At 51.5% G+C, this 12,655-nt stretch overlaps 1 protein-coding gene across 3 annotated transcripts; it reads left to right on the top strand.

Annotated features, from left to right (window-relative positions):
* The first annotated feature begins 50 nt into the window (after window positions 1-50).
* TMEM109 (transmembrane protein 109) lies at window positions 51-12,097 on the top strand. Of its 3 annotated transcripts, none has more exons than XM_032356886.1 (4): window positions 51-143; window positions 8,778-9,022; window positions 9,912-10,014; window positions 10,454-12,097. In XM_032356886.1, the coding sequence occupies exons 2-4, from the start codon at window positions 8,786-8,788 to the stop codon at window positions 10,843-10,845; spliced, it is 732 nt and encodes a 243-aa protein (XP_032212777.1). In that variant the 5' UTR covers window positions 51-143; window positions 8,778-8,785; the 3' UTR covers window positions 10,846-12,097. The 3 variants fall into 3 exon arrangements, with proteins under 3 accessions (XP_032212777.1, XP_032212776.1, XP_032212775.1); XM_032356885.1 differs by lacking the exon at window positions 51-143 and adding an exon at window positions 4,005-4,135; XM_032356884.1 differs by lacking the exon at window positions 51-143 and adding an exon at window positions 4,289-4,418.
* Window positions 12,098-12,655: the final 558 nt, after the last annotated feature.

The following is a 12,655-nucleotide window of genomic DNA, read 5'->3' on the forward strand; positions in this document are numbered from 1 at the left end:
TCCCGGGGGCGGGGGCAGAGGAGGTTCTAAACTACATTTCCCACGATGCAGTGGGAATTTAAAGCCACTGCGTTGAACAACACTTTGGGGAGACCTGTGCTGTGCTGGTCCATGGGGACGTTATCTCGCACATACTTTGGAGTGTAAGTGAATTTCCTAACACACTTTTCAAAATGCATCTTCCTGGGGTCTGCCTTAGTCTGCATTTTTAGTGCGTGCCCCACGTGATTCCGAGGCAGGTGTATCTCCGGCCACCCTTTGAGACACGCGGCTAGGTGGCCGGAAAAGAAAGCACAGGTGCAGAGGGGTAGAGAAACCAGCCCTGAGGGAAAAACTGTTCTGGCCCTGCCTCTACTACCAATTTGCGCTGGGATCGTGGGCAAGTCATCACCTTCTGTGCCCCTTTCCCGCATGACTGCCAGGCCCCTTCCAGCTCAGATCTGTCGGGTTCTAAGTGGCTGTCTGTAAGAGGTTCTAAGGAATCATGGACGGAACACGTGGTGTGGGCTAGAAGGGATCCAAGTGTAATTAGTGACGTCGTCTTGGCTGAAGAGGGCTGAATGAGCTGGATTTTTGCAGGTAGGCAATACTTAGATAGAAGGGAAGAACACGGATCCCAAGAAGAGGAAGAGCTTGAGGAAAAGCTTGGAGAGAAGAGAACAAGTTGCAGGTATGAAGGGCAGCATGGCGTAAGAGCCAAGAGCAGTCTGAAGTCTGAAGCCAGATCGCCTGTACTCTAATCCCAACCCACCCAGCTAGTAAACTGTATGAACTTCCCGGCCTTTATTTCTTCATCTGTAAAATAGGGGGAATAATACCAAAGGTTAAATTAGCTCATAGGGTTGTTGTGAGGAGTTAATATTTAAAAAGTGCTTTGGGGGGCGCTGGGGTGGCTCAGTCAGTTAAGCGTCCTTCTCTTGATCTCAGCTCGTCTTTATCTCAGGGTTGTGAGTTCAAGCCCCGCTTCTAGCCTACTTAAAAATAAATAAAAAGAGCTTTGACATTGCCTGGTACATAGTAAGTATGATATACATATTCGTGTTTATTACTATCCCTGAATCCAAGCAAGACTGTACAAACTATTATGTCTCCCCTGCAGCAGTAAATTAACATCCTCATTGGTCTTGCTTCCAGCCTAGCCTTCCAATCCACTTTTTACAGAACAGCCAGTGATCCTCTTCCCATGAAAAATCTATTCCTGCTACTCCCCAGGCTTTCCAAATTCATCCAACAAATATTAATTGGGTGCCTCCTAAGTGCCAGACTCTGCTCTGATAACTGGAGATACAAATGGTGAACAAGGTTTCTGCTCTCTTGGAGCTTACATTCCTTTTGGGGTGGTGGTGGTGAGGTAGCAAAGACAGTCAACACATCAGAAAAAAATTCCAGAGAGAGGTAAGTGCTAAGAATGAAACAAATCAGAGAAAAATGAATTAGGAGGTGGTGTGGATGGGAGAGATGGGCTGCTTTAATCAGGGTATTCAGGGAGGTCATCTCTGAGGAGGTGATATTTTTGCCAAGACCTGAATGAGGGAGAGTGTTTCTGGCAGAGAAAACTTGCCCCCAAGTCCTGCATCATCTAGCTCATCTAGCTCCTACTGACCTCCACCACCACACTTCATCTTGCCTCCAGCCACACTGGCTTTTCAAGTCCTCAAATTAGCCCCTCTGGCTGGTACCACTACTTGTGCCTGGCACACCTTCCTCCTCTCTCCTCCCCACCTATTCCCTCCAAAGTGAACTTCCATCTCATCTTAAATGGCACTTCCCCTGGGGCCTTTTCCTTGACCCCCGACTGAAGTTGACACCCCCACAGCACCCTGTAATTCTCCTTCAAGCCGTTCTGGACACTATAATCATTTGATGATTTAATTGCTTACAGGCGTCTGATCTCTGTGTTCTCCATCAGACTGTAAACTCTGTGATACCAGGAACCATTGTTGTTCTGGTCACTGTTTCCCTCAGAGTCTAACGCAGCACCTGACACACAGCGGGAACTTCATAGCTGCTGTTGGTTGAATGACAGGCTGTCCGACACCAAGTGTCTTGAATATTTGGAAGTGATAGGAAATAAAATGGATCCATTTAGTCAGGGCCTTGAACCAGAGGCTAGTTAGACTTGATCTGGCTGGTAGCAGAACAGGAGCTAAACTGTGGAGTGGTAGCTACACTTCCCAAAGAATCCTCCAGAAGACCCTGGATGGCTTGGAGGAGTCCAGAGTGGAGGAAGAGAGCCAGGAATTCATTAGTTGGACAAATCCTTGTTGAGTACCCACTGTGTGCCAGTCAGGCACTATCGTGGGCGTTAGGGATACCACTGTGAGTGAAAGCGGAGGTGTCCCGATACTGGGGAGTTTAGGGCTGTGACTGAAGAAAGGAGAAAACAGGGAGTCCTTTCAAGCCTTGTGAATTTCAAAAGCCAGCCCCTCAGGGATAGAAAGGATATAGGGAAATAAATTTTGGAGTAAATATTACAGATAAGAACTTGATCTCAGAATTCTCCCCATTCTTCCAGTCTCAAACTCCCACAAAGGAGCTAAAAATCCCCTAGGCAGGGAAGGAAGACATAGTAAAAAAGGGATATATGGATAGCCATAGGTAACACCCCAAGGGAGGAGCTCTATGCCTTGCTTCCTCGGCCAAGGCTGCTGCTACTCAGAACTTAGGGAACTTAGGGGACATGTTGGCCAGTAACCCAGAAGAAGCTCCATTTCTCTGGTAGAGTTAGTGGCAACCTGTGTGGAAAAGTGTCTGAAGAGTAGGCAAAACAGTGCAGTTTAACTGACAGGATTCTTGGCACTTTGGCCCCATTTTTTCCAAACATGGTGTACACTCTGAAAGCCAAGGTGGGAAGAACCCCAAACTGTTTGAGAATTGTTTCTACTACTCAGATGAAAAAGAGCTGAAAACAAAGTGATTTGAAATAGTGGGGATGGGGGTGAGGGTGAGGAGTTATATTTCTTGCACAAGAGTCTGTGACGAGTTTGGTAGTCCTACAAATCAAAAACATTTCACAAACAAATGTAAATTTGTAACTGTTAGGAAAGCTGGAAGGTGAGGCCCAGGAAAGAGAACCTTAGCTCAGGCAGGAAGATGGGTGAAGCTGAGAAACATCTGAAGAAATAACTGGAGGAGGTGATGGGCTGGTTGCCAGTGAGTTGTGTAGTCTGAGAAGAAGGCACAGTTAGAAGGCTGATCCAGGAAGGATGGAGTAAAGAGTTCTGTTTTAGGGTGTTGAGCTTCGAGAATTGTTTTAGCATCTAAGGGGGAGCTTCCCTAAGGCAGCCAATGTGAGAGAGGTATTCAGATAGTGACTTGGATTTTTTTTTTTTTAATATTCACTCTCATTACTGATGGACTCTCCACACCCTACTGTGAAATGAAGTGGTACTTTTAGGATTGTGTAGGAAAGCTGAAAAGCTGAGGTCAAGAGGGATGAAGCAAAGTGCCTAGAATGACAAAGTAGGCAAAGGATCATCTCATCCCAAACTCCTGTTTGTTTGCCCTCACGATCTTTCCTTTTTTCATAGAAATGGGGTCTGGGTGTTACTTCTTTTCCTTCTCTAACATCGAATGAACATTTGGGAGCCATCTGCAGGGTTTGGGTGTGTAACTGCTTTCAGAGGGGCAGATGCAACTTCCCAGCTCTAGTACCTCTAACACCTTTTTCCTTTGTGCCTTTTTAGCGGGAAAGTTCCTCAAGAGACCAGGTACCTCTAAATTAGAACTACATCTCCCACAATGCCCCACGAGGCACTGATTAGCCCGAAACTACATTGCCCGGGATGCTGAGGTATTGAAGAGATGGATAGGCTTCGACTCCGAATTTCGAGGATCCACTTTATTTACTTCACACCCCAGTTATAGTCACTTCTTCCCCCGTTCCTGCCAGAAACTTCCGATCTCACTCTTTTTCGGTGGGAATGCTTGGGGGTGGGGTGGGAATCGTGAGCAAGAGGGTAGGGCGCATGCGCTCAAGGCACAGGGTTTGGGCTGGGAGGGGGACCCGTTGGTCCCGGGCTCATCCCGCTTTGCGCGTGCGCAGACGGTAAACCAACGCCCGGGAGTTGAGGCGCGGGTTTGGTGGCGCTTTTTAGCGAAGTCGCACGTGAAGGGCAGTAGTGGCCGGAGCCGGGTGAGTGCCAGTGGAGACCGGGGCTTGGGGGCAGAACGTGGGACGGGCAGGCGGCAACCGCTGCAGGTGGGAACAAGGCGCGGCCTCGAGGCCTGGCGAACACACGTGGGGAGGGGTCCGACGGCGCCCGGCGGGGGAAACAAACTGGGGACCCGGATCCTGGTTGCTATGCAACAGGGGGCGTCGTTACTAGGTAACAGGGAGGGACGCGTTTCCGGGGTGAAGAGGGTTCGGCGCTCTCTGCTCAGAGGTCCGGCTGAGGCGGGGCTGCTGCCAGGCTGGGGTAGGAGGCTAGCGCTGAGCCCCTCGATCCCACCCCATGGCCCAGCTTCCCCCGGCCCAACTTCCCACCGCCATGCTTTGAGCCCCTCGGGGTACCCCTAGCCCCTTGGGGGTACCCCGAGCCCATGGGCCGCGCCGCGTCCCTTGCCAGCGACACCACCCAGCAGGGCTTGGCAGGGGACTTGCTGTTCGAAATAGCACATGCTACTGACACCCTGTCTGGGGGAGGCTGGGCCCTGGGGAGGAAGCTGCCCCTTTGCCCGCCGCCCTGCCCCCAAACAGTTGCTGGGCAGCAGCTGTTAGGGGCTTAGCGGGGGCTGCCCCCACCTGCTGGGATGCTGACTTCATTTTCCTCAGTGGCAGCTTCACCCCATCAAGGAGCTTCCTTTCAACGCAGCTGTGCTTCTCCGGTGGCCGCTGCCTATTTGGATCAACTTTAAAATAAGCCTTCTCTTCCCACCTCTCCCTTGCCACTCTCGCACTTCTTGGCGGGCTTCTAATATTCATTTCACAAGCATCTATTAGTCATTGTTCTGTGCTAGGCACTGAGGTTTCCAAAAAAAAGTTGACAAGTCTAACCAGAGGCGCTCAAAGTCTCCTGGGGGAGGCTGGCCTATAAACTGCTAGATTATGCTACAATGTAATGAGTGGTGTATTGGCAGTCTGTGTGCTGCAACATTTCTGTTGACCCTTAAGGTCTACAAAGCTTTGCAGAAATCCGCAGTAGTTCTTAACCCTGCTTAACCCCATTTTGCATTGAGGAGATTGAAACTCAGATTAAGTAATAGGCATAAGGTAGTGTCTTCTAGTTTGTGGCAGAACTGAGTCTGGGATGCAAGTCTCAGTTCCTTTGTCTGCTGCCACACTTTGGAGGCTTTGCCTAGAATAGACTTCCTGCGCTGCTGGTCGCTTGCGGCAGCTGTCTAGTTATGCATCAGAAATCTTCCAGGGGCTCTACAAACAAAATCCTTATCCCTGTCTTTGGGAGAGTCTAAGGTGGCCCCTCGTGGGACAGACATCCGTGTTTGAACAGGCTCCACAAGCGACCAGAGCCCAGAAGCCCTGCCACACCTGGGCAGCTCTGGGCAATTATGGGGAAAATCAGGGCCACCAGAGGGCACTGAATTAGCTGCCCCTCCTGCCATGTAGTGATTCATGGTGTGAAAGGAAGCTAACCAGAGGAAAGAGCCTTGGCAGGGGGTGTGTAGGCTGCCCCACCCTGCCCCTCTTGGCAAACCACAGCTGAACATATATGCCTCCTCACTACGGTAGTTAAGTGAAGCAGTTTTCTAGCTGAGCCGGGTTCTCCTGGCCCTGCCTGAGCCATCTTATAGATACCTGGACAGAAGGGGCAGGTCTCCCTCAATATTTACCGTCCTCATACCATTTTCCGTCCTCATTCCCATTAGGAATTTGGATGTCCTCTCACTCTGAGCTCATTGGTATTTGGTGGAACTTTCAGTGCCTTGAGGGCAGGGACTGTGTCTGTCTGAGGCAGCAGAGGGATGTGGAACAAGCCAAGAGGCAAGATTTAGATCCTGGGTTCTGCAGGCAAGGCCCAGTTCTGTTGTGTGAGCTTGAACAAGTCACTTGACCTCTGTAAGCCATGATTTTCTGAGTAAAATGTGGAATCACAGAAACTTATCAGGTTGTCGTAAGAGTTCAATGACAAGAACAGACAAGCCCCTTTTAAATTATAAAGCACTACACTCATACACAAACATATGCTTAACAAGATACAGACACACTCAACTGGGCCAGATGGCCGCTTGCATATATAAATGTGAATACACACAATCACACTTGTACAATTTGTTGTTGTTGAATGCCTACCATTTGAGGCCAGGCATTGCAGGAGATGATGTTTAAGACCTACCTACTTCGCCTCAGAGCTCGAGATGGAGTCAGATCTTGATTGCTGTGGCTTTTCTTTATTGAAAGTATTTGATTGGGCTGCAGTGAGGAGGTGTAATGACAGTTAGTCTGATTCTTGCTGCCTAGAAATGACCTAGAGGAAATGAGAAGGAAGCCTGTTAAATAAAACAACTGGAAGAAATGGACCAGCCAGTGATCTGCACCCTTATCTGCAAAGGGCATGCTCTAGAATCCTGCTAGATTTGGTTTCTGGTGCATTTCAAAAGATCAGCTGGCAAGGCAATGATGGCCTCATGGGGAGGGTTTATTCCAAGGTCCCCTAGCTCCTGTTGACTGGGGCAGATGGCTGCCTGAAAGTTGAGGCTAGCACAGAGTGCCGGAGGCTGCCTTGTGGGGAGCAGCTCGCATCACCATGACCTTCTAGAACAGAGGAGACGACATCTGATCCGTCCTGGTGGAGGTCCTTGGATATAGGACCCAACCCAAGATAGCAACCCTGCTCTTTAAGTTCCCAGGGTGGTTATGACCCAGATAGCTCAGGAACTGACCTGTGCTTTCCTCCTGTCTGACCACTGGCAGGCAGGAACCATCTGGTTCTTGATTTATGCCAAAGAGTAGAATAAAAGGCTTCCCAGCCTGAGGTTGCGCCCCATGAATGCATGTTTTGCAGACTTGCTTGATTCCACAGACCCCAAGAGGAACTTAGGGCAGCTGTTTCTGGGCCAGAAAATGCTCCGATGTGATATTTTTATAACTCTTTCTCGGACTCTCCTTCCCACTAAGTAAGAATGGGCACATCTTCCCTCTCCTCCGTCCCAGTGCCTCTCATTTCTGGCTATTTCTGGTAACTGCAAACATTCCAGATTCCTAGCTGCCCCTGTGTCAGGGGCATGGCTTAGCCTCTGATTGTCGCGTTTGAATCATGGAGACTCCCTGGAGCTACAGGTTCATTGCACAGCCTGAAAGAACAGGGGATTTGCTGGTGCTGTTTGACATTTCTCAAGCACAGTGGCAAAGGGAAGATAGACTTGGTGAACATTCTTTTTGGCTAATCCATACCTGCTTCAGTGAATCGGTGCTTGCTGGGGCCTTAACTTGCCTGTAGCATCCCGTTGGGCGAGCACAGAGCACAAAGCGGTTAAGTGAATTGTCACCAGTAATTCACGGAGATGACTGGCAGATGCCAAGTTGATTGTAGCTCGTGAATAATCTATTGTGTGACTTTCTAAATCACTTTAGAGACTGACTTAGGAGATGACACAGCTGAGTGGCATGTGCAAGGGCGCTGCTGCTATCAGGTGCACCTGGGTTCGAATCCTGACTTCCCCACTTACTGCTTCTCCCACCTCGGTTTCTTCAGTAAAATGGAGGAAAGTGACAATGCCTCCCTGTTGCGGCGGTGCTTGTGTGAAGTCGGTGGCACATGGTTCACTTTTTATTAATATCTCTCCCTAGGGGCACCTGGGTGGCTCAGTGGGTTAAAGCCTCTGCCTTCTCAGGTCATGATCCCGGAGTCCTGGGGTCGAGCCCCATATCCAACTCTCTGCTGAGCAGGGAGCCTGCTTCCCTTCCTCTCTCTCTGCCTGCCTCTCTGCCTACTTGTGATCTCTCTCTGTCAAATAAATAAATAAAATCTTAAAAAAAAAAAATCTCTCCCTAAAGGTTGCACTTTAACCCTTTGCCTGCCTTGGAGGCTGGGGAATTGAGACCATTCCCTGTCAGCGCATCTCAGCTTGGTGCTGTGGAATCCCCTGGGGAGCTTTGGCAGGTCTAAGCCCAAGTCACACCCAGTGACACCAGGACCTCTGGGCTCGGGACAAGAAGCATCAGTAGTTTGGAAGCAGAGGCCGGGGTTCAAATCCTCTCATCTCTGCTTAGCCCAGTGACCTTGGGCAGATGCCTAACTCCTAAGTCTCAGTTTCTTCTCATTGTCACCGGGAGGGTGAGGAGGCTAATGCCTACCTCGTACAATGGTCCTGCAGAGCAGATGGCATATATGCTGTATTTTCTTGCTTGAGCACGTCCCTGAGCGCTTCCCTTTACATCAATACACAGCAGTAATCATATTTGTGTGCTATTTTTTAAGCTGGTTTTTTTTTATATATATATCAGCTTTATCTTAAGTAGATTATAACCTCTCTGGGGACAAAGCTTTATAGTCTTATGCTTTCTTTTATACTCCTAGCACCTAAGACCCAGAGATGGGCCTTTGGATTTTTAGAACTGGAATAATCCTAGATCTTCTCACCCACCCGAAGGCACTGAAGAGTACTTGCTGGTTAATTAATGTGCAGGTGGTAAAAGAATGTGAAGGAGGAACCCGTGAATCAGATGGTTGTGCCCGGCTGAAGTTGAAAGGCCCACTTCTGCCTTTCTCAGCTAACAGGATGGGGTCGGGGAGGGTATTGGGGCAGGTCATGGCTGGGATAGCCACTGTCTGTGCCAGTTTTGGCTTCCTGCTCACTCTGTGCTTCTTTCCTGGCAGACCCAGCCATGGCAGGCCCAGGCAGCAGTTCACCGTGGGGCAAGCATGTGTTCAAAGTCATCCTGGTGGTCCTAGTGGCCCTCGTCCTTCTCCACTCAGCATCATCCCAGTCCCATGCAGACTTTGTGCCCCCAGGCCAGCAGAAGAAGGAGGCCCCAGTCGATCTCTTGAGCCAGATGGGCCGCTCTATGCGGGGAACACTGGATGCCTGGCTTGGGCCAGAGACCATGCACCTGGTTTCCGAGGTAAGGATGGTGGTCCCTGCTGTGAGCACACACATCGAAGAGCAGAAAGGAGGAGACGTTCACAGTCACCCCGTCTTGGCTCCACATCCTCTGTGTGTCACAATCCCTGGTGCAGAGAGTCCCTTCATTCCACAAAATGAAGCCAGCCAGTACCTGCTTTTTGCAGTCGCCTTGTTTGATTCCTGCTCTGGAGCCTTTAGCCCTTTCCCTTCTTCCTGCCCTTTCTTGTCAGAAAGCCTGGGAAATGAGCCAGTCTTTATAAATCCATGTTGCTGGATGACGATAGAGTCTGACTTTGGTCTAAATCTGACCTGAAGTCTTAAATTGGCAAATTATCAAGACCTGAATCCGTTCGTTCCCCTGTAGAGGTAGAAGTAGGTCTGACTCTGGGGCTTAAGGCAGGGCTGTCTCTTCTCACTTAGGGCATCCCAGGTATGGCATCGCATACTTCCCATAGGACGTTCTAAACAGTTGAAATGATCATTTATAAAACCCAGCATCTGAGAGAGCTGGTACCTGAGCTTTTTTCATTGAAAAGTCCTAGCCCTTCGCATATGTTGCTTCACACAACTTCATGACTCCCCGGGAGGACCCCAGCTTCACAGGGCGACCACTGGAGAGATTTGATGATTTCCCCATGCACATTAACCCACTGCCATCACCAGAGTATTCTGGTAGATCGGTTGAATGAGGGCCCGGATGTCCTGAGGTCCCAAGTTCCAGTACAGGAAGGACACATGACCTGCAGTCTAGGCTTGGTGGACAAAGCCCTGGCTGAGAGCGAGGTGGGACATGTTCTTCTAGGCCTTGACACAGTGCGGTTGGGAGGCCTGAAGGAGAAGGAGCGTGACTGATTGCAGACTCATCTCCTGCCCTGCTCTTTCCACAGACCTTGTCTCAGGTGATGTGGGCCATCTCCTCGGCCATCTCAGTGGCCTTCTTCGCACTGTCCGGGATCACTGCGCAGCTGCTGAATGCCTTGGGACTGGATGGTGAGCGCCAGAGAACTGTTCAGGGCTCCTGGAGCTTAGCCTGTCACTTCCTGCTGGTGGGACTTTATCTTTTCAGGGCCCAGACTTTTCCCTAGCTGCTTGACCTTCCTGCCAGGTTTCCCCAGAGGCAAGCCTAAGAACGGGCTAATGACTGCCAGCACCTACCAGGCATTTGCTTCATGTGAGGCAGAGCGCAGTGCTAAGCCACAGTGTCTCATTTAACTGTTACCCGCAACCCAGAGAATCACTCCCACTTTTGCAGAGGAACTGGTTCAACCAAGAGAAGTAATCTACCCCCAGCCAGCAGGCGCTGAGATTCACGCTCCTATCTTGGTGGCCCTGTGGGAAAGGGGGTTTAGCTCCTCCCCCGTTTTTGGCCCTGGCCCCCTGTGCCCTGACCACCCCAGGTTGGCTGATTCTGTGACTCTCCCTTTTCCAGGAGACCACCTCACGCAGGGCCTGAAGCTCAGCCCCAGCCAGGTCCAGACGTTCCTGCTGTGGGGAGCAGGGGCCCTAGTCGTCTATTGGCTTCTGTCCCTGCTCCTTGGCTTGGTGTTGGCCTTGCTGGGGCGGATCCTGTGGGGCCTGAAGCTTGTCCTCTTCCTTGCCGGCTTTGTGGCCCTGGTGAGGTCTGTGCCCGACCCCTCCACCCGGGCCTTGCTCCTCCTGGCCCTGCTGACCCTCTACGCCTTGCTGAGCCGGCTCACTGGCACCCGGGCCTCTGGGGCCCAGCTGGAGGCCAAGGTTCGGGGGCTGGAGCGGCAGGTGGAAGAGCTGCGCTGGCGGCAGAGGCGGGCGGCCAAGGGGCCCCGGAGTGTGGAGGAGGAGTGAGGAGGCCGCCGGACGAGGACACCTTCGTCGTACCAAAGAGCTGCACTGCTTCTGGATCGCCTAGCACTCCTTCCAGGCCCCCGCCCCTTTCTTGCCCTGTCTCTGAACTGTCAGAGCCTTCAACCCTGCCCCAGACCCTTTAGCTGAGAAAGAAGAAGACCGTGCCCCATGCTGGTCCGCAGGGGCCCTGTCTTGTGAGGTTGTCTGGGATTGGTTGTCTTAACCCTTTCTCTGCTCCCTGCCTGCCTCAGTCAGGCCAGCTTGGAAGGGCCCCCCTGTGGCTTGTGCATCTGCTCTCAGTGGACATCACTGCCATGGTTCCCCCCGTGACTCAGCCGGCTCCCCTCTGCTGCCGCCTTGCCTTCCCCCCATGCTCTTGCTCTCCTGTCCTTCTGGAGCTCCTCCTCTGCCAAGTCCCCCCTTCCTTCCTGTTTGTCTTCTTCTAGCCCAGCACTCCGCCCAAACCACTGCCCCTCAAGGCATGTTCCTGTGCTCTCCATTGCCTAGCCTTGGGGAAGAGGCAAGGCATATGGACCTGAGGGGAAGGGCTCGTGGGGGGGGGGCGGGGGTGGAGTTCCCCACGGGGGCTGGGAATGAGGATATACATTGAGTTTCATTAAGTGCCTTAATCCGAGCCAGCAGGGCCCTCTGCTTGCCCGCTGCTGTACTGTATGTAGGAAAGTGCACTGTGGCTGTTTTGTGTCAAGAAGAGAGTTGTCCCTCTCGGAACCTTGATTCCCCTTCAGCCAGAGCAAAAGGTGACTGCTTCATCGGCTTGTGGCTGCAAGTAGGACCCTGCAGTGGCCATCAGATCCCCTGTGGGGATTTCAGAGACACTGAAGGAGGGAGGAGGACGCCTCTGGTCTGCGCCGCTCTAGACAGTTCTCCACCCGTCTCCCTCCACTCACTGCCACTAAGGAACCCCTGGCCCCAGTGGCCCAGGGGGAGTGCAGGGCAGACAAACCAGAGCTGCACACATGGCCCCTTCCCCTCCCAAGCTCCAAGACAGGGCTGGGTGCCTGTCACCCGAGCCCTCTCCACCAGGGGTCTCATTCTTCCTCTGGGGCTCTGGTGGAGGTGGGCATCCTCTGCCAGGCCTAGCACATCATGTGAAGAATGAATTCAGTGCCCGGTTCTTACTGTCAAGGTTTGATGTGGAATCACAGCTGCAGTAATACGTATTTTTATCAGCGCTTGGTTGGTTTTAAATAAAATGCACGCTATTTTATTATCTCGTTCCATATAAAATGTATTTACTCAAAGTCTGGATGGCTTTCATTTCTCCCTACAGCTAAATCCTTTTCTGCAGAGCTGCTCAGTTTTCTTGACTTTTCCCTGCAGGGGCTGCGTGAAGCTGGTGGAAAGGGTGGGAGATGTGGGGCTGGGCAAGAAGAAGGCTGGTGCCAGGTACCCTTCCCTCCTGGAGTGTGAGGAATGAGGAAGTCGTGCCCCCTTTACAAAACTTCCAGGAACTGACCCGCACTGCTGGAGTAGTGTGTATGTGGGAGAGAGGAAGGAAGGGTACCCCTTCCTGCCGCTGTGTGCAAGAGTAGGAAAGGCTGGCCCCAAGACAGCCAGGAGATTTGCCTGCCTTCCCTCCTTCCCTCACCAGATGGGAGTTTCCTGCACTGTGGTTCTCCAACTGGCCCATAGGTTAAATCGGTGGTTTTCTAGGGTCCCAGGTGTGGTTGTTTTGGTGGGTTGTTTTTTTGTTTTGTTTTTTGCTTTTTTCTTTTTAAGCCGCCACGAAGATGCTAACGTGCTGCTAGGTGCCCTCGTCTGGACCTCTCCTAACTGCCTGATAGCCAAG

Source organism: Mustela erminea, chromosome 9 (genome assembly GCF_009829155.1).
Source record: "Mustela erminea isolate mMusErm1 chromosome 9, mMusErm1.Pri, whole genome shotgun sequence".
Lineage (NCBI taxonomy): Eukaryota > Metazoa > Chordata > Mammalia > Carnivora > Mustelidae > Mustela > Mustela erminea.

Coding starts and splice junctions, on each gene's coding strand:
- TMEM109 (XM_032356884.1), top strand. CDS start 4,304: ATGCAACAGGGGGCGTCGTTACTAGGTAACAGGGAGGGACGCGTTTCC. Junction 4,419..8,777: donor GGGGCTGCTGCCAGGCTGGG/GTAGGAGGCTAG, acceptor CTTTCCTGGCAG/ACCCAGCCATGGCAGGCCCA. Junction 9,023..9,911: donor CCATGCACCTGGTTTCCGAG/GTAAGGATGGTG, acceptor CTCTTTCCACAG/ACCTTGTCTCAGGTGATGTG.